This window comes from Garra rufa, chromosome 17 (genome assembly GCF_049309525.1).
Source record: "Garra rufa chromosome 17, GarRuf1.0, whole genome shotgun sequence".
In the NCBI taxonomy this organism is placed as follows: Eukaryota; Metazoa; Chordata; class Actinopteri; order Cypriniformes; family Cyprinidae; genus Garra; species Garra rufa.
This window is the reverse complement of record NC_133377.1, coordinates 2,561,882-2,586,408: the sequence shown is the minus strand read 5'-3', so window position 1 is coordinate 2,586,408 and position 24,527 is coordinate 2,561,882. Positions and strand designations below refer to the sequence as shown.

At 38.6% G+C, this 24,527-nt stretch overlaps 1 protein-coding gene across 1 annotated transcript in view; it reads right to left on the bottom strand.

Annotated features, from left to right (window-relative positions):
• The window catches only part of macf1a (microtubule actin crosslinking factor 1a), a 134,013-nt gene extending 110,044 nt beyond the window's left edge, over window positions 1–23,969 (bottom strand). The window contains 27 exon segments of the mRNA XM_073821602.1: window positions 173–271; window positions 360–467; window positions 608–691; window positions 776–935; window positions 1,019–1,212; window positions 3,084–3,222; window positions 3,338–3,516; window positions 4,821–4,987; window positions 5,070–5,253; window positions 5,350–5,476; window positions 6,748–6,902; window positions 9,836–9,988; window positions 11,825–11,950; window positions 12,034–12,129; window positions 12,237–12,341; window positions 14,060–14,221; window positions 14,579–14,656; window positions 15,507–15,927; window positions 16,778–16,932; window positions 17,384–17,477; window positions 17,559–17,686; window positions 17,956–18,051; window positions 18,198–18,317; window positions 18,426–18,532; window positions 19,026–19,138; window positions 19,241–19,407; window positions 22,911–23,969. Coding sequence (XP_073677703.1) covers window positions 173–271; window positions 360–467; window positions 608–691; window positions 776–935; window positions 1,019–1,212; window positions 3,084–3,222; window positions 3,338–3,516; window positions 4,821–4,987; window positions 5,070–5,253; window positions 5,350–5,476; window positions 6,748–6,902; window positions 9,836–9,988; window positions 11,825–11,950; window positions 12,034–12,129; window positions 12,237–12,341; window positions 14,060–14,221; window positions 14,579–14,656; window positions 15,507–15,927; window positions 16,778–16,932; window positions 17,384–17,477; window positions 17,559–17,686; window positions 17,956–18,051; window positions 18,198–18,317; window positions 18,426–18,532; window positions 19,026–19,138; window positions 19,241–19,407; window positions 22,911–23,969 — 4,776 coding nt within the window.
• Window positions 23,970–24,527: the final 558 nt, after the last annotated feature.

The following is a 24,527-nucleotide window of genomic DNA, read 5'->3' as shown; positions in this document are numbered from 1 at the left end:
TGACTGCCCCCTACTGATCATGTCTTTCCTATGTCATTGTATTTTCCGTGTTCCCTTGGAATACACCGGCGTCACGCGAGACCACTTTACTTCCCGCGCGCATTTTAAATGGCCAGATCTGTACAGTAGGTAAAAAAACGTCAAGTAAGAGGCTTAGAAAACCATAACACACCTCTTCCTCCTCTAGTCGCCGTAGTGCATCACTAATATACTTGACATGTTGCGTGGTCAGGGTAACCAGAGCTGTGTAGCGTGTGCGTAAATCCATAAACTAAGACGGAGTAGAAAAAATTTAATTAAACCATTTGGAGTCAACATGAAAACTAAATGTTATATGAGCCTGCTTTTCCTGTATTTACCTCCTGTGTGATCACATCTGATGAAGAGTGCATCCTCCTCCTTTTTACAGGGGACTTTTGGGTTGATTCAACAAAAGCTCTGAATGTCATTAGCTGGAGTTCATAGTCCTAATGCATGAAATATAAGATGTTATGATAAGGAGAAATATATTTTGTGAAGCAAGTGTTTATGTTTATATTCCTCCATGATGACTAACAGTAAGCAGCCAGCAAGAAGCACACACTGGTCACTTTGACAGAGTGCTTACCTTAACAGCAGCGCAGTACTGTTTAGAGTACGTCTGGCATTCATCCAGTTTGACCTGGTTCTGTTCTATCTCAACCACCAATGCCTGCAGACGAACACATACTGAATCAAACACTGAACTGTTTTACAACACTTGTAGGTATTCATCAATATCAGTGTTGTCTCTCACCGTTTGCTGTGCGAGCTGTTCTGACAAAGCTCTGCTGTCTGTCTGCTCGGGTTGCGTGTTCTCTTGTTTCTCGGTGGTCTCCTCTATCCAGCGGATGAGAGAGGTGTGGCCTTCTCTGTAATGCTGCAGCACCGAACCCAGCACTTCCAGATCCGCTTGCCTGTAGGACAATACGCGTTGTGTTATAATACTACTGAAAATACTGGTAGTCATTCTCTGTCTTCTGACTTCTAAACAACTCACCGTGTCTCCATTTGCCTGCGCACTCCACTCCACCGTTCTGTGAGCTGTTGTGCTTTATCCTGGTAGCGGTCCAGTTCAGGGCTGCGGTCAGGGTGCAGCTGGTTGAGCTGGTTTCCGACCTCTTTAGCCTGTTGGACCTCTAAACTCAGACTCTTAAATATGTGATCTTGCTCCTCCAGCTCTGAATGCCATTTCTGCAAGATTGTGACATACAGAGTGTGAAATACAATCAAAGTTAACAGTAAAGTAGCCTTTTCACTGTTTCTAATAAAAAACAGACTAGAAATGATTAATTTAACACCCAAAAAAAGCATGTCTTAAAGCAGTCACTAATTTGTGCTAGTCATTATGAAAATGACCTGGCTGCGTTCTTTAATGTGTGCATTGTCAGTAAATCACACACAGAATTTTCGCCTCTCATAGGCGCCTTTATGGAATTGCACTCTATTTTAATGATGTCCTTACTACTTTTATGGGCCTTGAACGTGTCAGTTGTGCTGCTGTCTATGTAGGGTGTGAAAGCTCTCAGATTTCATTAAAATATCTTCATTTGTGTCCTAAAGATGAATGAAGGACTTACAGGTTTGGAACGAGATGAGGGTGAGTAATTAATGACAGAACTTTATGGAATTGCGCTCTAACACTAATTTGCCCTGTTGAGTAAATTTGGCCCTATTTCTGTAAAATGGGAGGTTGTGCACGGTTGCCAGGTTTTCGCAAACAAAACCCACCCAATTGCTACTCAGAACTACACATCACGTTCTGGGGGTAAAAAACAAACTTTTTGGCAGGGTTCTCCTGGTAAAATTCACATTCCAGGGGTTAAATATAATTTATTAGGGTTGCTTCATGAAAAACAACCTGTGGCAACAGTGTTAAAGTAGCCCGATTTGGCAACACTGAGGTTGTGATCATGTCCAAAACAATTCTGTAACTATAACATAATAATTAGCATTTTTGAGCCCTAGAAAACCTACTATGTGGTAATTTGTTTGTGGATATATTCATATTTTAATTATTCACTCAGTTAAGCATAGTGAAAAAGCAGAAGGTAATTGCTTCTGCACAAACTATTTTAAAAGTTCTGTGCAACTGCCACTAGGGGGCAAAATGCAATTTTAGTGAATGTAGGACTGTGGAAAAGCAGCTTAAAGGAAGAAATTCACTTCCAGATTGAAAATTTCCTGATAATTTACTCATCCTCATGTCATACAAGATCTATTCCAGGATTTTTCTCCATATAGTGGACTTCAATGGTGGCCAAAGAGTTGGAGGTCCAGTTTCAGTGCAGCTACATGACCCCAGCTGAGGAATAAGGGTCTTATCTAGAGAAATTATCTGTCATTTTATTTAAAAAATTTATATACTTTTCAAATACAAATGCTCGTCTTGCACTAGCTCTGCGATACGCATCTTGTTGGAAAAGTCATGTGCGGTTAGTTTTCCGTCTATGTACTTCAATTCAAAAAGATAGGGTAGGGCAAAAAAACTGCATCTCATTTTCTTCTCCAACTTCAAAATCGTGCAACATCATTGTTTTACCTTTTTTTGTAAAGGGTGTTTGACTTTTTCAGCACATTTGCTTTGTAAACACCAGGTTGGTACTTCTGCCTATGTCACGTGTACATAATTACTTAATGTGTGAGGTCGAGCTAGTGCAAGATGAGCATTTGTGGTTAAAAAGTATAAAAAGTTGTAGATAAGACCCTTATAAGAGTCCTCTGAAACTACACTTAAACTGCAATTTGGATCTTCAACCCGCTGGCTCCCATTTAAGTCCACTATATGGACAAAAATCCTAGAATTTTTTCCTCAAAAACCCTAATTTATTTTCGACTGAAGAAAGAAATATATGAACATCTTGGATGACGTGGAGTAAATGAGTAAATTTCATTCTGGAAGTGAACTTCTTACTTTCTTTTGAAGTAGCAAAATTCTGACTCAATACAACATTTTTTAATAAAACAAATATCAAATTAACAAATATTACTTTGGTGATTAGTTGGTTTGGTTGAGATATTAGTCAACTACTAGCATGAATGTGTGAAGTGTTTGTGTGCCTCACCGTTAACTGCTCTCCCAAGGCCTGGATTGCAGTAGTATCAGCGGGCACAATATCCTCTTCACTCAGTCGACTCTCATACTTTTTCACTTGACTTTCTGCAGCCTGCAGGCTTCTCATCAACACATCAACCGTCTTCAATCTGGCAGATGCAGAGAAATAGACACTCAAATTATAGTTGTCCCCAAGGCTAAACAAGACTTGATGACTAATTAAAGTACATGAATATATGAATTCAAATGACTTTGTGTACTAACTTTTGCAGATAAACAGAGGAGAGGGAGTTGAGTTTCTCTATGTGCTCTACAGCCAGGTTGAGCTCAGAGCGGAGGACAGGCACACTGGAAGAGGTAGGCTTCTCCTCAAAGAAGCTCACGCAACGACGAGACACCTCGCCCAAATCTGACTGAAGACCTTTCAGATCCTGCTGGAGTTTCTGTAAAACCATTAAAAGATTCTTCAGATTACAGAGGTCTTTACAGAGGTGTAGTCCTAAAACTACTAGGCCCTCAACTCCTTGTTACAATTATGGTAGAACCATCACTTCTACCACAAAAGACTGCTTTGTAAATAATCTTCCTGACGTATCTCACTTCCTCCGCATATCCAATACTGTAGCTCAGAATAACTTGATGATGTAACAGAAACTATGGACTCTCTCTTTTCTAGCACTTTAGATACAGTTGCTCTTTTACACTTAAGGAAGATTAAGAAAAAACAGTCCAACGCCGTGGTATAACGCAAATGGAAGAAAACAAAACTAGAGGTATTTCGTATTGCATAGCAGGAAAGTACCCTATCCTACAGAAAAGCCTTAAAAACGGCTAGTTCTGATTACTTTTTGTCTCTTTCTGAAGAAAACAGTCATTGACATTTTCCAACAACAAAACAGTACTGACTTTATGAACTACTTTACTTCCAAGATCAATATTTGGAAAGACTGATATTTGATCACTGTCAGTAACACATACTGCAGTGTTCTGAATTTGGATTTATGATATTACAGTATTTTCCATAAATGCAGATATGAACTGGTTTATTTATGTACATCAGCTAAAAACTGTAGTGCAGATTAAAACTTAAAAGAGTAGTTCACTTTCAGAACAAAAATTTACAGATAATGTACTCACCCCCTTGTCAACCAAGATGTTAATTTCTTTCTTACTTCAGTCGTAAGGAAATTATGTTTTTTGAGGAAAACATTTCAGGATTTCTCTCCATATAATGGACTTCTATGGTGCCCCCAAGTTTCAACTTCCAAAATTCAGCTTCAAAAGGCTCTAAACGATCACAGCCGAGGAAAGAAGGGTCTTATCTAGCAAAACAATCGGTTATTTTCTAAAAAAAAAAAAAAAAAGACAGTTTATATACTTTTTAACCTCAAATGCTCGTCTTGTCTAGCTCTGTGTGTACTCCTGTGTAGAGATTAAAAAGTATATAAATTGTAAATGTTTTTAGAAAATCCTCGGCTATGATTATCTTTGAAGCTGCATTTAAACTGCATTTTGGAAGTTCAAATTCAGGGGCACCATAGAAGTCCATTATATGCAGAGAAATCCTTTTTTCCTAAAAAACATAATTTCTTTACAACTGAAGAAAGAAAGACATGAACATCTTGGATGAGAAGGGGATGAGTACATTATCTGTAAATTTTTGTTCTGAAAGTGAACTACTCCTGTAATACATAGTTATTAAGGTGATTGACCAGTAGAGGGTGTACTTGTGCTGATCACTCCTCACCTCTTGCTCTGCTATGTGAACTGCATTATCTGTGATGTCTCCTGATATTGTGCTGGGGTGTGGAGTCTGCATGCCACGCATCAGTCTGCTCTCTGCATCCTCCAGATGGGACTTGATGCTCTGCAGCTCTGAGAGGTAAGCACGAGATGCCAACTCATCCTTCTCCACTAAAAATGACAAAAAAACAAACTTAGCACCACGTCATATGGTTTAATATCAAGTAATTAATACACAAAGTAATCTTCTTACCTGTATCCAAAGAGACCTGCAGCGTTTGGCAATGTTCGCGGCAGTTCTCAGCTTCTCTCTCTAGCTCACGCCGTTCAGTTGGCGTGAAGAGGGAGCTCTCGCGACTGTCCGTAAGGAAGTCGGACAAGTGGGCATCAAGGTTGTCTAAAGCCTGCTGCCTCTCAGCTGGAGCCTGCAAGCGCATCTAGAGAGACAGACAAATGATTACGATAAACCTCTGAATGAGTTCTGATAAGAGAGTACTGTATACGGGAAATTGGTAGAACGTCATGGTACTAACTGTGTCCAGATTCCAGGAGGAAATATTTCGGATGTCTTTCTGCAGGTAGTGCCAGGACACAATGCTCTTCATGTTAACATGGAGCTGGTGCCATAGAGACATGACGTTCTGGTACATCTGCTCCATTCTATGGAAAGAGAAAAAAAAGCGTACATAGTTTATATAGTTGTTTATGTAACAAAAAAGACAACACAACATAATACAAATACAATACAAAATGTATGCAATTTCTCGTTCTTAAAGGGATAGTTCACCCAAAATGAATATTCTGTCATTCATTACTCATCCTCATGTCGTTCCAAACCTGTAAGATCTTCGTTTATCTTCTGAACACAAATTAAGATATTTTTGATGAAATCTGAGAGCTTTCTGACCCTCCATTAACAGCAATGTAACTGAAACGTTCAAAGCCCAGAAAGGTCGTAAGGACGTCATTAAATGTAAGAAAACAAAAATAACTCAAAGACTGATATGGAAAAGAAGAAATTGATGAATAAAGTCATCTTTTTTTGTTTATGCAGAAAAAGTATTCTTGTAGCCTTATAAAATTAAGGTTGAACTACTGATGTCACATGGACAATTTTAACCATGTCCTTATTATCTTTCTGGGCCTTAAATGTGTCAGTTGCATTACTGTCTATGCAGGGTCAGAAAGCACTCAGATTTAATCAAAAATATCTTAATTTGTGTTCCGAAGATGAACGAAGGTCTTATGGGTTTTCAACGACATGAATGTGAGTAATTATGAAAGAATTAGAATTTTTGGGTTAACTATCCCTTTGAAAATTGGTGTTTGTGTTATAAAGCACATTTCATCATTCTAAATAAAAAAGAATAAATAAATAAAAACAAAAAACTTTAACTATTTTGCCTGTACACTGCACACTGCATTCATTTTGATATTATTGACACACAATTTAGTATGTATTAATATTTTGAATTAGCTTTCATTTATATATTTTTATTTTTAGTCCAGGTTTAGTTTTAGTAACATTTCCAATTATTTTTTTTTCTAGCTTTAAGTTTTTCATCTAATATTTATATTTTATTTCAGCTTTATTTTCAATAAATGAAAATATTTTTAATAGGTTTAGTTTTGTTTAACAATAACAGCACTTGTAGTCTGCCTGTTCAAAACTTGTCACCAAAATGCTAAGGTAGTTGCTACACAGCTGCTAACAATGCTAGATCATTCTAAGGGCATTCTGAGTATCTACTTATTGGGCCAAAGCGAAACATTTGTTGTGTGTGTGTGTGCATAATTCATGTCCATAGCATAAACACAGCATGTTATTTCTATGTCGTAAGTCATTTCACTTGCAAATATGTCACATTACAGAAGACATACTCCTGCGTGTGCAAGATCCTAATTAACGTGTAAGGATCTGTGTGCTGTACCTGCTGGCAGTGTCGATGGCCTCCTGATTAGGGGGAGGAATGGTGAAACACACAGATGGCACCATGGCCTCATTTCCTGTAGGACTGATGACCTTCCATTTAGTCCTCTGAGAGTTATCCTCCAGTACACACTCCTCTCCTTTGCTGATCGTGATCTGAGAAAGAGAGAAAGTTGGAGAGGGACAGAAAAAAGGATGGGAAAAAAATAACGGGTAAGGAACAGAGGATTTAAAAATAAAACGAGCAAAAAAGCAGAACTAATGGTCAATGTTGATTAAAAAGTAAAGGGATTCAAAATATTAACCAAAGGATGAGGAATAAAATGTTAATGCTAATGGCCTTCATATGAGCTGAAATACGTGAAATATGAATTTCGTGGGATAATGCCTTACTGCACTAACATATCTTTACAGCTGACCTGGCAAAAAATCAAATAAAAAAAATTAAAAGCACTCATCTTGTTAATGTCAAATCAAATTGCAGTTGCTTTTTCAGTCTAATTTTGCCCAGGTTAACATGAAAGCTAAAGGCCATCAATAACCCTCAAAGCAACATAAAATGAAAAGCAAGTGATTTAAAGGGATAGCTCATCCAAAAATGAAAATGCTGTCATTATTATTCACCCTCAAGTTGTTCCAAAACCGTAAGACCTTCATTTATCTTTGAAACACAAATTAACATATCTTTGATAAAATCCAAGAGCTTTCTGACCCTCCATAAACAGCAATGTAACTGAAATATTCCCAGACCCAGAAATGTAGTAAGAACATTGCACAAAAAGTATTCTCATACAGTAGCTTCATAAAATTACGGTTGACTATTTTAATGATGTCCTTACTACCATTCTGGGTCTGGGAACCTTTTAGTTACATTGCTGTCTATGGAGGGTCAGAAAGTTCTCGGATTTCATCAAAAATATCTTAATTTGTGTTCCGAAGATGAACAAAGGCTTTACAGGTTTGGAACGACAAGAGGGTGAGTAATTAATGACCAATTAATGCATTTTCCCTTTAAACATATTAAAAATCAAATAAAAAATGTGAGAGCACTTTCTAGTGTCCCACCTCAACTCTCACCCTATCCCTTGCACACAGAAAACATTATGCTTCGCAATATATCGCATATTGGTAAGAAATTAAAACTAACAGAGGGTTACCACCTGCTTGTGACTGATAAATACAATAAAATTCAAATGAAATCGCAAGTCAACATGCATGACAACATGCCATGATTTACTGGGCTGGGAAAAACACCACCTAGTTCATAGTATATATGTGCTATTTCACATTAACAATATACAGGACGCCTGAGGTAAGGCAGGGGTCCCTTGTGTGCAGGGCCAGGCCAGAGAGCAAAGGTCAGAAGAGGAGAACGGTCGGCAATAGTACCTGAGAGTTGGCCTTGCCCAGCCCCGCAGACACACATAAAGAGGAAGGGAGAAGGAGGGGAACAGAGAGAGAAAGACGGGGATTAAATGGAGGGAAAAAGGAAAAGGAGGAAAATTGGGGGGAGGGCAGAGAAAAGGGGGGTGGGACGGGGGATAGGAAGGGAGAAAAAGATTACTTTTGGGCATTTAGCAGCAGACCTCGTCTGACTGAGATAATATGATCAGGAAGAGAAACAGGGCCACAGCTGGGAGAGTGAATGAGTGTTTATGAGTATTCTGCATACAAATCTACATCTACATTTAAAAAACTAAATAGAGTATGTGATGTGTGAATAAAGCATCATATATTCATATTGGCAGATTAGGTACACTACCTGTCAAACGTTTTTGAACAGTAAAATTTTTTTTTTTTTTAAGTCTCTTCTGCTCACCAAGCCTGCATTATTTAATCCAAAGTACAGCAAAACCAAAGTAAAACATTTAAAATTGAAATATTTTTTTTTTTTACCATTTTTCTTTTTGAATATATTTTAAAATGTAATTTATTCCTGTGATCAAAGCTATATTTACAGCATCATTTCTCCAGTCTTCAGTGTCACATCATCCTTCAGAAATCTTTCTAATATGCTGATTTGCTGTTTAAGAAACATTTATTATTTTTATTATTATTATTATTATTATTATTATCTATATTTAAAACAGTTGAGAGTTTTCAGGATTCTTTGATGAATAGAAAGATCCAGAGATCAGCATTTATGTAAAATAAAAAGCTTTTGTGACATTATACACTACCATTCAAAAACTTGAATTCAGTAGTTTTTTTTTTTATTATTATTATTTTTTGGGGGAAAATAAATACTTTTATTTAACAAGGATGTTTTAAATTGATCAAAAGTAATGATAAAGCATTTATAATGTCACAACAGATTTCTATTTCAGATCAATTCTGTTCCTCTGACGTTTCTATTCATCAAAGAAACCTGAAAAAAATCTACCTCGCTATTTTCAACATAATAATAATACATGTTATTGAGCTGTAAATCTGAATATTAGAATGATGTCTGAAGGATCATGTGACTGGAGTAAAGATGCTATAAATTCAGCTTTGAAATCACAGAAATAAATTACATTTTAAAATATATTCAAATAGAAAAAGTTATTTTAAATAGTAAATATATTTCATAATGTTACCGTTTTTGCTGTGCTTTGGATCAAGTAAATGCAGGCTTGGTGAGCAGAAATCTTACTGTTCAAAAACTTTTGACTGGTAGTGTATGCTAAAGCATGTCCGTTTATCACTCAAGATACGCCACACCTCCACTTTCCCAGAATTCTTTGCTAACAGCTAAACGGGCAAACATAGGACAGATCTTCTGGATATATTTTAGTCGATGGCACCTTTTTTGCCATATACTTGCCTTCACAGCTCCAGGGCGGTTTATGACTAAATATGTGCTCATGTGTCTCTGGCTAGTGCCCTGAGTGGAGCAGATGAGGAAAGCTAAAAGTTTTTTTTTGTTCAGGTGGGGTAGGAGTGGGTTACAAACATAAAACTCAGAAAAACTGAATTAAGATCACGTTGATCCAAATGTGATCTTAGCTCAGTTCTTAGGAGTATAAAGATCAATGCAGGGTTGAGATGTGGAAAGGTAAAGCAAAGCAAATAGGTTGTGATGGTGAGACATCTGGAGCATGTTATACCTCTATTTGTCGGTAGTCACAGATGGCACGGATAGGTGTAGTGGTGCCCAGGTTACTATCTGCACTGCGTGGACGGAGTTGGACTACAGACTTGGCTCTGCCTACAAGGCTGGCCACTGTGCTGCGGTATTCAATCAATTGCTCTTTCTCCTCCTGAAAAATAAAACACATAAGAAAGTCAATCAAGCAGCCAAACAGTTAACAGTAGTAAAATATGCAGAGTAATATGTGACCACAAAAGTCGCTGGGGTATATTTGTAGCAATAGGCCAACAATACATTGTATGGGTCAAAATTATGGCTTTTTCTTTTATGCCAAAAACCATTAGGATATTAGGTAAAGATCAGGTTCCATGAAGATATTTTGTAAATTTCCTACCGTAAATATATCAAAACTTCATTTTTAATTAGTAATATGCATTGCTAAGAACATTTGGCGATTTTCTCAATATTTAGATTTTTTTGCACCCTTAGATTCCAGATATTTAAATAGTGTTTTCTCAGACAAATATTGTCCTATCCTAACAAAAAATACATCAATGGAAAACCTTTTTAAAAAATGTAAGAAAATGTACCCTTATGACTGGTTTTGTGTTCTAGGATCACATATGATGTTAGTGGAACTAATTGAGCAAAAGAGTCCAAATAAATATTGTTCAATAAACTGAATCTGAATTAATCAGAATATTTAAAATCATTTGTTTCAGTTCAGCCTCTGCAAAGTCAGCATAATTGGAATCTCTTCCATCAATGCTTGTTTTTCTATGCGCTATGTCAAAAGAAATTAACGTAATCGTGCTTTCATGATTATAAATGTACATTTTCTCTCGCTGAAATAGATTAATGGCTTTTGAAATAGCTTTAAGAAAATGAAAAGCCATCACTGATATTCTTTGCTGGGTTATTATTTGCTTAGCTTTCATTGTACTAAAATTAATGAGTATGTGGTAAGACACTTCCATGAAAACCTCATGGGGGATTCATTAGTTCTGACTTTGGGAAGCAGAGGCCGGCAGGAAGAGCTAATAACATTACGCTCGCTGCAAGAATTTAACATGTGATATTAAATTTGACTGCATATCAGCATGAGGTTAGAATTTATCAAAACCTCAGAGGATTTCCAGAGCAACAGTGAGGGTAAAATTATGACAAACATGCCTTATATAACCTTATTTGGGGGATATCAATTGTTACTCTTCATGTCAACTGCTGTTTCTTTGTGAGACATCTGTCAAATGCTTATATAAAATCATCCCCAGGGAGAACAATAAAAAAAAAAACTGAGTTTATGCCTAACATAAATATTTTAATTAAATAAACGTATGCCTAATTATAAACACAAACTCAAATAAATTGTTTTTTTATGATGCTTGTCTAATTTAGTTAATTAAGAAAATGTTCTAGAATTGTTACATTAGCTCATAATGTCATTGCATGGTTACTTTTTGTTTTTAAAGAAAAAAAGCAATCAATCAATCAATAGCCATTTTTAATAAAAAAGGGGTTGTAAAAACAGGCATTTAAAATTGAAAACGTAGTAATAATAGTATTAAGTACAGTACATTTTTACAATTTAAAAAACAGCTGTGTAAATAATAGTCAGTGCCGCTGGATCACTAGGAATTAGTGTTATTTTTACTGATTACTTTACTTAAGACAATCTATCCCAGCTTCTATTTAATTTTAAACTGTACTCATTCCCTTTTTGAACTCTAATGCACTTGTGCCAGACTGGGTCACTCTTCCGTATGGCTAAAGAGGATATGCCCATCGCTCTGCCTACTCTTGTGCAACTCCTCTCTCATAGTGCCATCTGTCATATGCGAGGACAGTCACCACCTCCTGTCCGCTCACTGGAACATTCAAATTCCTAAACTAAGTATAAAATCTCCTATGGTCAGTGCTATTTCAGCATATTCAGAATTGTTATTCAATAAAAACAAATGAAATATGTAAACAAGGTTGTTTTATAAATAAGAGAGAAGACTACCATGGAGTCTTGCAGCAGGTCTTCCAGTCTTCCGAGTCTGCTGTTTTTATCACAGGTGTATTGTCTCTTAATGGTGTCTTGTAGCTGGCGTAGATAGCTTTCACAGTCCCGTACATCACTCATAAACTATAAAACAAAAACACGTAATTAAAACTCAATGTTAAATGTGTCATTTTGATGCTATTCTATTGAAAAGCTTGACTCAGTACCTGGAAGTAGGCAGTGTTGTCCTTGAGATGCTGCTCCACACATATGCAGAGCTCTTTGATCCATTGCCACTGCGTCTGCAGGGCTGCACTGTAGGCCTGTGATCAGAAAGATCAACAGGTCACGACTGAGTTCAAAATCTGATATCAAATGACTTTTAATGCGGTCAGTGCGTGAAGATTGTCCATATTGATCAACAGCTTACCTCAACTGTTTGTTTGGCTGGGTGGTTCTCTTGACATAGGCGATCAGCTGTCTCTTGGAGAGAGCGCATCACTTCCTGTTTTTCCTCCAGCTCTGACCTCATGTCCTATGAGAGAGTAAGGAGAATCTACTTTCAACACCAAATATTAACATAGCTGCAAGCAGTGATTACCAGGGTTCAAGCACTTAGGGCATTTAAGCACATAAGGAAAAAGACATTGCATTAACATGGCTGTAACCACCTAAATCAATGATTTAAAAAGGTATTTTTGGCAGACCCAGGTAATTTACGATACAAATCTGATGATATTTAACATTTATGACTGTTATAATCGAATTTCTATTAAATGTTGCATGCTTGTTAAGAATTATCTATTGCATATGCTCAACCAGTTTCACAAAGTTTTGAGTTTTCATTCAGGATTTATAGGCTTTTGGGTATAATTGGCCATGTCCCTTTAAAAATGACCCTGTTGTAGCTTACCAAAGTGTAAAGTTCAATATTTTTTTAGATAATTATGGATCTAGAGGTTCCAGAGAATTGTATTGCAGTGGTTTTGTTAAGATTAAGCAAAAAACCTAGGACTAATTCGCAAAAATAGCATTTTTAAATAATCTTGAATATTTATTGAACAATTTGATTGACAGCAGTGATCCTAGAGGCAAAGTTGTTCAGAAAAAGGACATAGATCATATAGGAAGAGCTAGCGTATGAACGTTTTCTGCAAGTCAAGGTAATTTACCATAAAAATACAATGTTTTTGAGTCCTTTTAACTGTTATAGTGCCAGCTGTGGTCCGATCTCCTTAAAACTGTGCATGCTTGTTTAGAATCACCTGTCGCATGTGCTTACCAGATTTTGTGAAGTTTTGAGTTATTCTTTAGGCTTTATAGGATTTTGGGTAAATTTGGACAGGTCCATTTTCTAAACGACATTTCGATAATTATTGACCTAGAGAGTACAAAGAATTGTACTGCAGTGTTTTTTTTTCCAGATTTTTGACAGCAGTGGTTCTAGAGGTGCGATATCGTCCTCTAGTTGCTGATTTATTTCAAATTTCTCTCAGATCTTAGGGCTGGGTTTCTCAACTCTGGCCCTCAAGGTCCACTTTCCTGCAGAGTTTAGCTTCAACCCTAATCAAACACAGCTGAACAAGCTAATCAAAGTCTTCAGGATCACTAGAAAGTTACAGGCAGGTAAGTTTGATCAAGGTTGGAGCTAAACCTCAAGGGCAAGAGTTGAAAACAGGACCACTGAGTTTCGTTTCATTTCATTTCAATCGGCCTCTGTTAACCTTGTCTAACAGGAGCTCAAACTTCATCAGCCAATGGCGGCCATGTTTTTCGAGATACACAAATGTCCTTAAAGACACTTGTGTCACTTTGGACCAGGACCATGCACACCAAATTCCATGTTGAACAGTCAAATGTTTGCACAGTCACAGTCACCCATTTTTATGTTTTTTTTTTCTCATCCACATCCAGCTATTTTTAGCTGTATGAAACAGCTCCTTTTGCTGTCTGATATCACAAATTAATGTGTCATACCATGTTATTTTATTGTATTATCTTAATTATGAACACACTGGTTTGTAGTGCAAAAAGTTTTGTCATGTACTGAACATTCTTATTTTTCCTTGTTATTTTCTCTATAGTAGCTAAGGAACTGGAAATCTCACCCATAGGCTTACTTTCACATTGAAGAATAAGGTGAATAGAAAACATGCATGAAAAGGCAAAAAATAACATCTCTAAATCAGTAAAGGAACATGTAGTTGCCAGAGGTATTATGATGACTAAATCTTTTTATAGATGGAGTCTTACAGCATATTGCTCTCTTTTGGCAGCCATGTTGGTGTTGCTGTCGCTCCAGTCGAAGGCCAGCTCCTCCTCCTCCCTCTCATTGAGCCAGATCAGCTCCTCAGTGCAGTGGGACACGAAAGCTCGAAGGCTCTCTAGGCAACGCAGTCGCCATGACGAATGTTCCTGCGACAACACAAAACAACATTCATAACATTGGCCATATGACACAGGCAACAACTCAGTCTGATGCTTTACCCGTGGAAAGCAAGTACCCTTGGCAAATTGGCCTCACAGGTCTTTTGAATTGATTCGGTTAAATTAAAGAGACGTGTGGGGGTGGATTTATTGTCAAGAGCAGGTGTTTTACAGCACTCTTATGCATGTCACACTCAAGCATTCAGTATTCTGCCTCTTTAAAGACACACTCTGTCACACCCTGATGAGATTAGAGAACAGTAATATCCATAATTCAGTGCATAATGAACTAAAACACACTCACATATGCCTACTTATCATAATGCTAAAGCAGGAAAAACTCACCAGCAGTTTGCAATACTGGTTCTCCAGCTTGGATAGAGTCTCAGAGTAACTGCTACGTAAATTAGGCGAGACCCTTGACTGGGAGAGAGAGAACACAAACAAATAAATTATTGCTTATGCACAAGTGTGCAGTCTTTATTACATTAGCTCTTGCAGTCTATTCACACTAGTTTCGGGTTGCCATGTTGGATGTATACACAGAACATTTTACAGGAGACATCGGATGCACATTTTCCACAAGTTGGGATGATTCTTTAGGGTCTTCATGAAATGTCTGCAACATACTTTGGTTTGAATTCCTCAGTGGTCATGTCAAACAATGCCCTTTTGGTGCATGTCTCTTTAAATGATAATGAGCTACTGCTCACCCCGCCCATCCCCTCCGTTTTTTGTTTTTGATTCCGAGTTACCATCAAAAACAAAACTAATCCACCGCATACTCAGTGGCTCTGATGTTAGGAGAAAATGAAGACTCTTATGTTCACTTTTACATTCAAATACAAAACACCTGCATTGCTTACAAGACTTGTAAGCGGAGAAAATGGCGGACAGCGTACAACTGGCAGAGGGTGGAAATATGCTAATATGGGGCAGTTCAACAGCGGTTGTAGGTGGGGCTTGAGCAATATGATGTCATACTGCTTAGAAAATCAAAACGGCTTAATAATTGAGACTGTTTAGACTTTTTTCATTGTAGGGTGGTTGTGTCCACACACTGCAAAGACATATTTATATGCAAACACCAAGTAAAACGATGTCCGCTATAAAATGAAACCTGTGCACCTTTATGGACAGAAACGTTTTGAATTCCAGTTTTGTGTGGAATCTGCACAAGACACTTTGTCTGTGTACATGCTGCCTGAAGCTGAGACTACATCAGAAATTGTGTGAAAGGTCCTTTGATACAAAGACCTCATAGTTCATGTACCTCATAGTTTCGAGCCTCTTTGAGGCTATTCAGAAGATCTTCCACTGCTGTGTGAATGATGTGGTGGTCTTGCAGGTGCTGCTCTACAGATGGAAGATCAGAACCCCACTCGGCTCGCTGCAGTAGGTCCTGTGTCTCTTCCACCCACCCCAGCAGCTCGTAGATGAAGCGCAGACTGCCTTCGTCCTCAGATGAAGACATGGCTACAAGGTCTGAGCGAGACATCGGCCGTCTGAGCAGAGACGCCGCAGCACCCACTGCACCTAGAAGCGTCTGTGCTCCCAGTGTAGCCAGACCGCCCGAGGTACCCATCTGACTCGCATGCTCTCCCAGCACACCCCCTGTGGAGAAATGACCCTTCCTGTATACACTGGCACACTGCAGGCGCAAAGAGACCAGCTCCTCCTGCAGACATGACACCCTACAAAAGAGAAATGACCTCAGGATCATAAATGAAAAAATAAATCCTGAACAAAAATGCATTGCGGTTTTCACAAAAAATACCTGTTAAAGGGATAGTTCACCCCAAAATACAAATTCTGTCATTAATTACTCACCCTCATGTCTTTTCAAACCTGTAAGACCTTCGTTCATCTTTGTAACACAAATTAAGATATTTTTAATGAAATCCAAGAGCTTTCTGAACTTGCTAAAACAGCAACATGACTACTATATTCAAGGTCCAGAAAGACGTTAAAATAGTCCATGTGACAGCAGTAGTTCAACCGTAATATTATGAAGCTACAAGCATACTTATTGTGCACAAAGAAAAGAAATATAACAACTTTATTCAACAATTTCTTGTCTTATAATTTTTTGAATGAAGTCCTTGTTTTTGTTTTCTTTGCACAAAAAGTATTCTTGTACTGTAGCTTCATTATATTACGGTTGAACCACTGCTGTCACATGGACTATTTTAATGATGTTCTTCCTACCTTTCTGGACCTTGAACATGGTCTTTGCAAGGTCAGAAAGCTCTCGGATTTCATCAAAAATATCTTAATTTGTGTTCCGAAGATGATTGAAGGTCTTGAGGGTTTGGAACGACATGAGGGGGAGAAATTAATGACAGGATTTTCATTTTTGGGTGAATTATCCCTTTAAAATATTGCAAAAAATTAGAAATAATATATAGAAATGTTTCTCGAGCACCAAATCGGTAACCTCTCTCTATTCTAAATACCTGTTAACATAGCCATTCTTGCCTTTAATTTTATTCTGTGCCCTCCTTTTCATGCACATTTTTCTATTTCTCTTTTTCTCCATCTTACCTGAATGCCAGCTGCTCCACTTGGTAGTACTTCTCATCTCTGAGGACCTGCAAGTCAACGTGAAGCTGTCTGACTAAAGCCTCACAGTCCTGCAGATACATTCCCAATTCATTCTCACACCGTGCCGGCTGCCCATTCTCCAGCTGAGACATGTCCTGAGAAAAGACAGAAGACAAAGCACAAGACACTTCTGAATGATAAATATCCAAGCAATTGCATGCAACAAACTAAACTGGGTGATCTTGGAGACTTGTCAACATATGTTCCAAATCTAAGTTGGTAGCTTAATGAGATTGTATTTCATTGTATTTTCTTGCATGACATTTGAAATGGTCTTTCTTATAACATACTTTTTTTGAGAATATTCTAAAGCAGCATTGCTTCGTGGAAATATGAATCTATTGAACTTTCGTTCAATGCAGAAATATAGAAATGAAAAATATTTAAATCTAACATCAAACTCTATTCAAGTTTTCAATGCCATTCTTATAGCAGTTGAAGCTACTGCCTATGAAGAGCGTTCCAAATCAGCCATTTTCAAAAGGCAGTTGTCTATGTAGACAGAAGACACGAGACGTTCCCACAAAGAAATACTCCAATACTTACAGCCTGTAAAGTGTTCTTTGCCAACGTGAGTTTCTCCTCACAATCTACAGCCATGTTCTGGATCTTATTGGCCTTCTGTAGGAGTAACTCCAACCTAAAAACAAAGTTACATATAAATGATACATCAAAAATTCTACATGCAGCAATCATCTCATCTAGATATGAACTCACTAACCTCTCCACAGCAGGCCTCAGTGCTTTCTCTCTCTCCAACATCTCCAGGATCAGCTTTCCCCATTCCTCCTCCAGATCATTAGGGTGTAGCCCTTGAGGCAGTTTAATGCGCCCGAACTCTATCCACGCCTAAACAACATCCACAAACATCAATCATTTTAACATGAAAAGAAGCTTTCCCAGTGTTTTTCAAATGCGTTCCTGTGTGTTCCTTTATACTGTCAGTCTTCCACCTCTCCCACATGGCAGCGTTGAGCTCTATATTGGCCTGAATCTGTTAATGTGCAGCACCACTGTGCCTCTTGTGAACAGTGTCGCCTGCATTTAGCTGCAGAATCAAGGTCAGCCTCAATCTCTCTCTGTCACTCTCTTTTTATCGTCGTAACAGTCTATCTCACCTCCAGAAGCTTGTAAAGGTGCTCAATGTGGCTCTTCTCTCTCTCCTTCGCAGGGATCTCTGTTTCTTTGAAGTGGACATATTCATTGTAAAGTGCCTGGGGAGGACAAGACTTTTGGTAAACAGCCAAGTAAGGTCACATCAAACGGCGATTAGCAATTTGAGGGATCACAGGTTTGTTCCAGGCTGTTTAAGTGAATATGCTGCCTTCTAAGAGACCTCTTTTTCCCTCATTTTTCTTACCTTGAGTTCCACAGGATTGTGGGGGAAGCTCCTGTTGGCCATGAGGGCCGTATGTTGCCTGGTCCACTGCAGCAGAGAAGAGAAGCCAGATTGGTATTCTTTCCATTGCTGGTCAACCTCCTGAACAATAGAAAGCAAGGAAAGAAAATGAACGACAAATTATATTAAGTACATTAGAGAAAGAAGATACAGCTTTGAGAGAGTGAGTGCACTGTAAAGTAAACATACCTGAGCTGTGATGCCTTCTCCACCCTCTGGGATCTTGGGGAAAGCATCGTAGATAGAGGAGACATACGTGATGACAGATTTCTCGTCTGGCGACGGTACATCGACATCTAATGTAGAGAGAGAATAAAAAGTTAGAAAAAGTGAATGATTATTTGAGACAAATGTGACCCTGGACTACAAAACCAGTCATATGTAAATTCGTAACTGAGATTTATACATCACCTACTGAATAAACATCCCATCATATACTTAATAAATAAGCTTTCCATTGATGTATAGTTTGTTAGGATAGGACAATATTTGGCTGAGATACAACTATTTGAAAATCTGGAATCTGAGGGTGCAAAAAAATCTGAATATTGAGAAAATCACCTTCAAAGTTGTCCAAGTTTTTAGCAATGCATATTAAGTTTTGATATATTTACAGTAGGAAATGTACAAAATATCTTCATGGAACATGATCTTTACTTAATATCCTACAGATTTTTGCTACTCATGACTGGTTTTTGTGGTCCAGGGTCACAAATAGAGTTAAATAATAACACAGTTCTTATATGTAGAATGGATGAAAACAAAAGACAGATAAGACACCAATGTTACCTTCGGCATCTAAAAGTCGCGTTACTCCTAGCGACTCTGCAATCTCAAAGGCCTGTTCCAGGTTATCACGGTTACTTTGATGCGCAACCACTTCCATGTCAATCAGGTCTGGCCTAAAAATCACAACGCCATGAGATCATGAGTGCTTCACGCCTTAAAGTCTATCTGTGCTTTTAAACTAAGCATTCATTATGCTTTAATATGTGTTTGTGAACCTGTATCTGTGCAGAAGAGCGTTGAACAAGCGTCCGTCGCTCCAGCAGGAGGAGAAATTGGAACAGCGGAGACCGGGGTAGCCCTCTGTTGCCTGTTGACTCCATATTAGCAGCTTCTCTTTCGCTGTGAGGTCACCTGACTCACCGCTCACATAGATCTCAGAAATCTGGTAAATAGAAAAAGCTTATATTGTACCTGAACATCATGGCTTTTATGTAAAGGGGAACTGATGTCATACTTCGACTAAAAAGGTTGAGCATTGCTAGTTTCCAAATGTACATTTTTAGGGGTATCTAAGGCCCGAGTGACCCACAGCTAGGCCATGAACCTTTCACTTTTTCCTCTATATTCACTCCCTCTTTCTCTTGACAAAGGAAGTCAGTATCCGCAGTATCTGTCTGTGCCAGGCTCTAATCTGTATTCCTTCGTCATTCCTCTCATATGCTGCTCTTCACATCCCTGGCTGCTTCCTTTCTTGCCTAGCTATCAAAGAGCACTTTAAATCCTGGCATGGATGCAGACCGTTCTGAGAGAATTCTGAGAGAATAGACAGACATAAATCATAGATCTTCACAAAGTCAATGCAGGTCAAGATTACCTTGAGCAAATTTGGTGACATACAGAAACAGAACAGTAACTCTTCTAGCCTGAGCCTCTTACTCTAAAGATGATTAGAAGGTGAGGTCAGACAGATTTCTAACGCTAGTCTAATCAACCAGGCTCTGAGCCATAAAAATGCACCCAAACATTACCTCTTCTTTTGGTATCACCATCAAATGTGTTTTCCAGACAAGAACATTTGAGTCAAATCAGTCTAGAGATGAATCGTCCATGACAGCAGAGATAAATCTGGGTTTGACAACATGCTGTGTGTGTCATAAAAACAGTGGACAGGTCGTACTGTCACACGCTGGTATTTCCATTAGAGTGCAGATGACTGAGTATGTGACCTTATAATAGAGTAAGGACAGTCGTGCTTTATAATGAGCTGCAACCCTCAAATAGTCTAATTACATCACAGTTAACACTGAGCACGTTACCGGCAGATGAACCCACGCCAGTGAGCACTGTATCATTTTGAAGTAGTGTGGGCTTAAGGGATAGTGAAGGAAGTGGTACAATCAGCAATGTAAAAGGGCTTAAAAAGGATAAGTGTTATAGAAAAAATTGAAAACAAAATAAAAATATAAAAGAACATTGAATAGCACAACATATGTAATATAGCATAAAGACAAAAAATAAAACAAAACGCAAAACCAAACAACAAAAATTCTAAATCAACAAATCTACCAGATGGACACATTAAAAATATATACAAAGTTCAGTCATGAAAATCTAGATGATGCAGCTAATATAATCACATTATTTCCACATGGCACAGCTGATTGATTTCTATTTACATCAGCAGCCAATGAGCTTTCTGCTCAACATTCAAATTCTCGGCTAGCATTTGTTGCAGCATTTGCAACCTCCACCTTCCCCAGCTCCACCTGTATAGATCTGCTACAGGGTAATTTCATTCATGTTATATATGGGGGGTCTTTCATATACAGTTGAAGTCAAAAGTTTACATACACCTTTTAGAATCTGCAAAATGTTAATAATTTTACCAAAATAAGAGGGATCATACAAAATGCATGTTATTTTTCATTAGTACTGACCTGAATAAGATATTTCACATAAAAGACGTTCACATATAGTCCACAAGAGAAAATAAGTAGAATTTATAAAAATGAACCCGTTTAAAAGTTTACAAACACTTGATTCTTAATACTGTGTTGTTACCTGAATGTTTAGTGATAGTTGTTCATGAGTCCCTTGTTTGTCTTGAACAGATAATTTCCTGCTGTTCTTCAGAAAAAAATCTTTAGGTCCCTCAAAATCTTTAGCTTTTCAGCATTTTTGGGTATTTGAACTCTTTTTAACAATGATTGTATGATTTTGAGATACATTTTTTCACACTGAGGACAAGTGAAGAACTCATATGCAACTATTACAGAAGGTTCAAATGCTCACTGATGCTTCAGAAGAAAACACGATGCATTAAGAGCCAGGGGTGTAAATTTTTCTTATTTTGCCTAAATATCTTTTTTTTTTTCATTTAGTACTGCTATTCAGAAACTACAGAAGATACTTACATGTTTCCCAGAAGTCAAAATAAGTAAAATTAAAAGTTTTCACCCCCCGGCTTAATGCATCAGTGAGCGTTTGAACATTCTGTAATTGTTGCATACGAGTCCCTCAGTGGTCCTTAGTGTGAAAAGAAAAAAGAAAAAAAACAGCTGGCAGTTTAACTTTTCGGGACAAACAAGGGACTCATGAACTATTATCACAAAAAAAAACAACAACAACAAAAAAAAAAAACAGCTGTGGATTATTCAGGTAACAACACAGTGTTAAGCATCAAGTGTATGTAAACTTTTGAATGGGGTCTTTTATAAATTATTATTTTATTTTCTCTTGTGGACTATATGTAATGTTTACGTGAAATATCTTATTCAGTTCAGTACTAAATAAAAAAAATAACATGCATTTTGTATGATCCCTCTTATTTTGGTAAAATAATTAACATTTTGCGATTCTGCAAGGTGTATGTAAACTTTTGACATCAACTGTATGTTATATATCCAGCAGTAACATTTCCTACAGGCTCACAGCAGCATGTCTATGGATGTACTGGCAGCAGCAAGTCTCTTTACTAGCTCTGCCGCAGCAGCAGCGTAGCAGATATATTCCGCTAAGACAGAACGAATTAACATTGCCATGTATATTACTATGCTAAACTCTCGGACAGTTGAAAGAAATAACGTAAAAAAAAAGCAAAAGGAAAGGATATCAAACAAGTTTGCAGACCTGATTAATGCGCATATCAAATCAGTCTTTCTTTCTTCTTTTTTTTCACATGTATTGACCATTGACTGTTTAATGTGCATTTCTGGGTGTGTGCATGCAGGCTTCATTTCCACATTTATGCTGCATTTCTAGTACACTGGCAGGAATATAGCTAGGTGGACATCACTGAAATGGCATGCACAGTCACGGTTTGAGTATGCTTAAGATTGAGCATTTAATAAACCAAGTGCTGCTAGCACACTGCTGGAACAGCTGTAAAGAGGCCATGAAATCCCTCTTCACCAGCAATAACTCTTTAAGTGTACAGGTGGAGCACTAGGCAAGGGAGGGCAGGCAGCAGACAAAAATATGCAGCAATCACTGGTGCAGAGAGAAAAAAAGATGAACAGCTGACAAAATGTCTGTGAACATCATTTGTGATCGTGTTTTTGGCACTGCCAGCCAGTTTCACTCGAATACAGAACCTAGAGCATCAGGAATGACAGGAAAGAGAGTGGGTGGTGTGAGGGAAGGGAAATAATGAGGAATGGAGGGAAGGGAAGGAGGCAGACAGTGAGAGATGGTCTGGGCAGTACTGATTAGGCTCCTGGGAGAGCTTCAGGAAGGATTTGCTGTTTTCTATTCACAGCTGATTGGCTAAGAGAGAAAAAGCCACGCGAGAGATAGTAGTGTAGAAATAGAATTCCTGCAAAACACACAAACACCTACTGTATACCCCCATTCCACACCCAAACCTTGTCAGCTTTGATCTCTACTCTTTTATCCTACAAAACCCATATGAAAGAGCTTTAAGAAGACTGAGAGAAAAAATCTGACCTTGGTAGAAGTCTGAGCCGGTATCTCTTGAGGAGAGATGGGACTCTCAAGCACAGAAGAATCAAGCACTTCAGAGGAGCTCCCCCAGTCAGTCTGAACAGCGCCTCCCGTCTCAGGCGAGGTGAGAGGCACATCGCTAGCATAACCTGAAGACTGAAGGTCTTGCGGCGAGGGGCCGAAGCCTTCTTGAGCAGAGTTCTCCAATAGGACCTCCTTCCTTTTTTTTTCCCGAGGTGCAGCTGTTGCTGGTTTGGCAGAGTCGTTCTCCCCGGGTGGTTGCCCTTGAGTTGCGGGCACTTGTATTTTCATAATGCCCCCAGTAACAGGAGATGCAGCTGGAGGTCCAGAATGGACCTCAAGTTCTTTATCACGCCAAACGGGCGACCCATAGTCCTTTGGATAGACAGTTCGGACCACACAAAGTTGCCCTCCAAACTCACGAATGTGAACCACTCCCTTTTTCTCGTTTTCTGAGGGCTCACCAAACATCAGTTCACTTTGTCCATGCATGTCCCCTCCTTCCTTCTCCACTTCTAGGTCACCACGTTTGGAGCGTAAAAGACAGGGTCTCTCTAATACCCCCTGAACTCGCTCTCGAACCTTACAAACTCTTCCTCCTCCAGGTGTCGTGTTGCCTTGCTCTAATTCAGCATGGGATTCTTCACTGAGTCCTTCTACCTCAAACTGGCGAAGCGCCCCCAGCCAAGCTGGACTAGGATCTGGAGAAAGAATAGCCATCTTGCTGCCCCGCAATGTTCCTGTGCTTCCAAATATTGGGGCCATACCAGGAACAAGAACAACATTGGTGGGAGTTTCAGTTACCTGGCCAGATACAAATTTGGATGAATCAAGAGCTCTTGTCGTAGACTCTTCTGTAACCTCATCGCTCTCCCTCTCTTCAAGGACGCGGCTTCTCTTGCCCTCCCCTTTGGCACCTTTTAACTTCTGTTTGGCCTTTCGTTTTCGCCTGAAGCGAAGTTTTCTTTTGGGTGATAGCGGTGCAGCGCCACCTGGTCCGGCATCCCTGGGTTGTTTCACACAACCAAGGGAGCTCCCCATGTCTCACAGAGCCAGAGTAACAATAAATATAAGCCAAAATGGAAAACAAAAGAAGAGATATCCACAATGGGAGTGAAACAGTCAGCCTAAGACTGGTACCATAAATTAAAATGTTAAGTTAATGACTCATCTGGAGTAAAAATCATGACAAAAAGGATGAACCTTGACAAAAGGGATTGGTACAGGGTGAGGTTCTTCCAGGACATCATGTCTCAACATAGGTGTGGACAGTAGTCAAATCTCCTGTTGCTTGGTCTTCTCTTTCTGATGCTGTGCAGGCAGTGTGACAGTTAACCCGAGCCAAATATCACTTAAGGTCCTAGTAGGCCTCTAGGACGTGATGCTGAATATAGGTTGCTGTCCTTTATAAAATATTAAAATCCTACGGCAAGGCAATTGATGTTTTTCACCCTCTCATGATGCAGAGATGATGTAGCACTGACTGAAGAAAAACTGGTGCCTTTTAGCCCATTTCACAAGCGTTGTGTAAAATAGCAGGTCATTTGTCATGGTACTTGAAGACATGCTACACTGTAGATATTCCTCAAGGTGAGAACC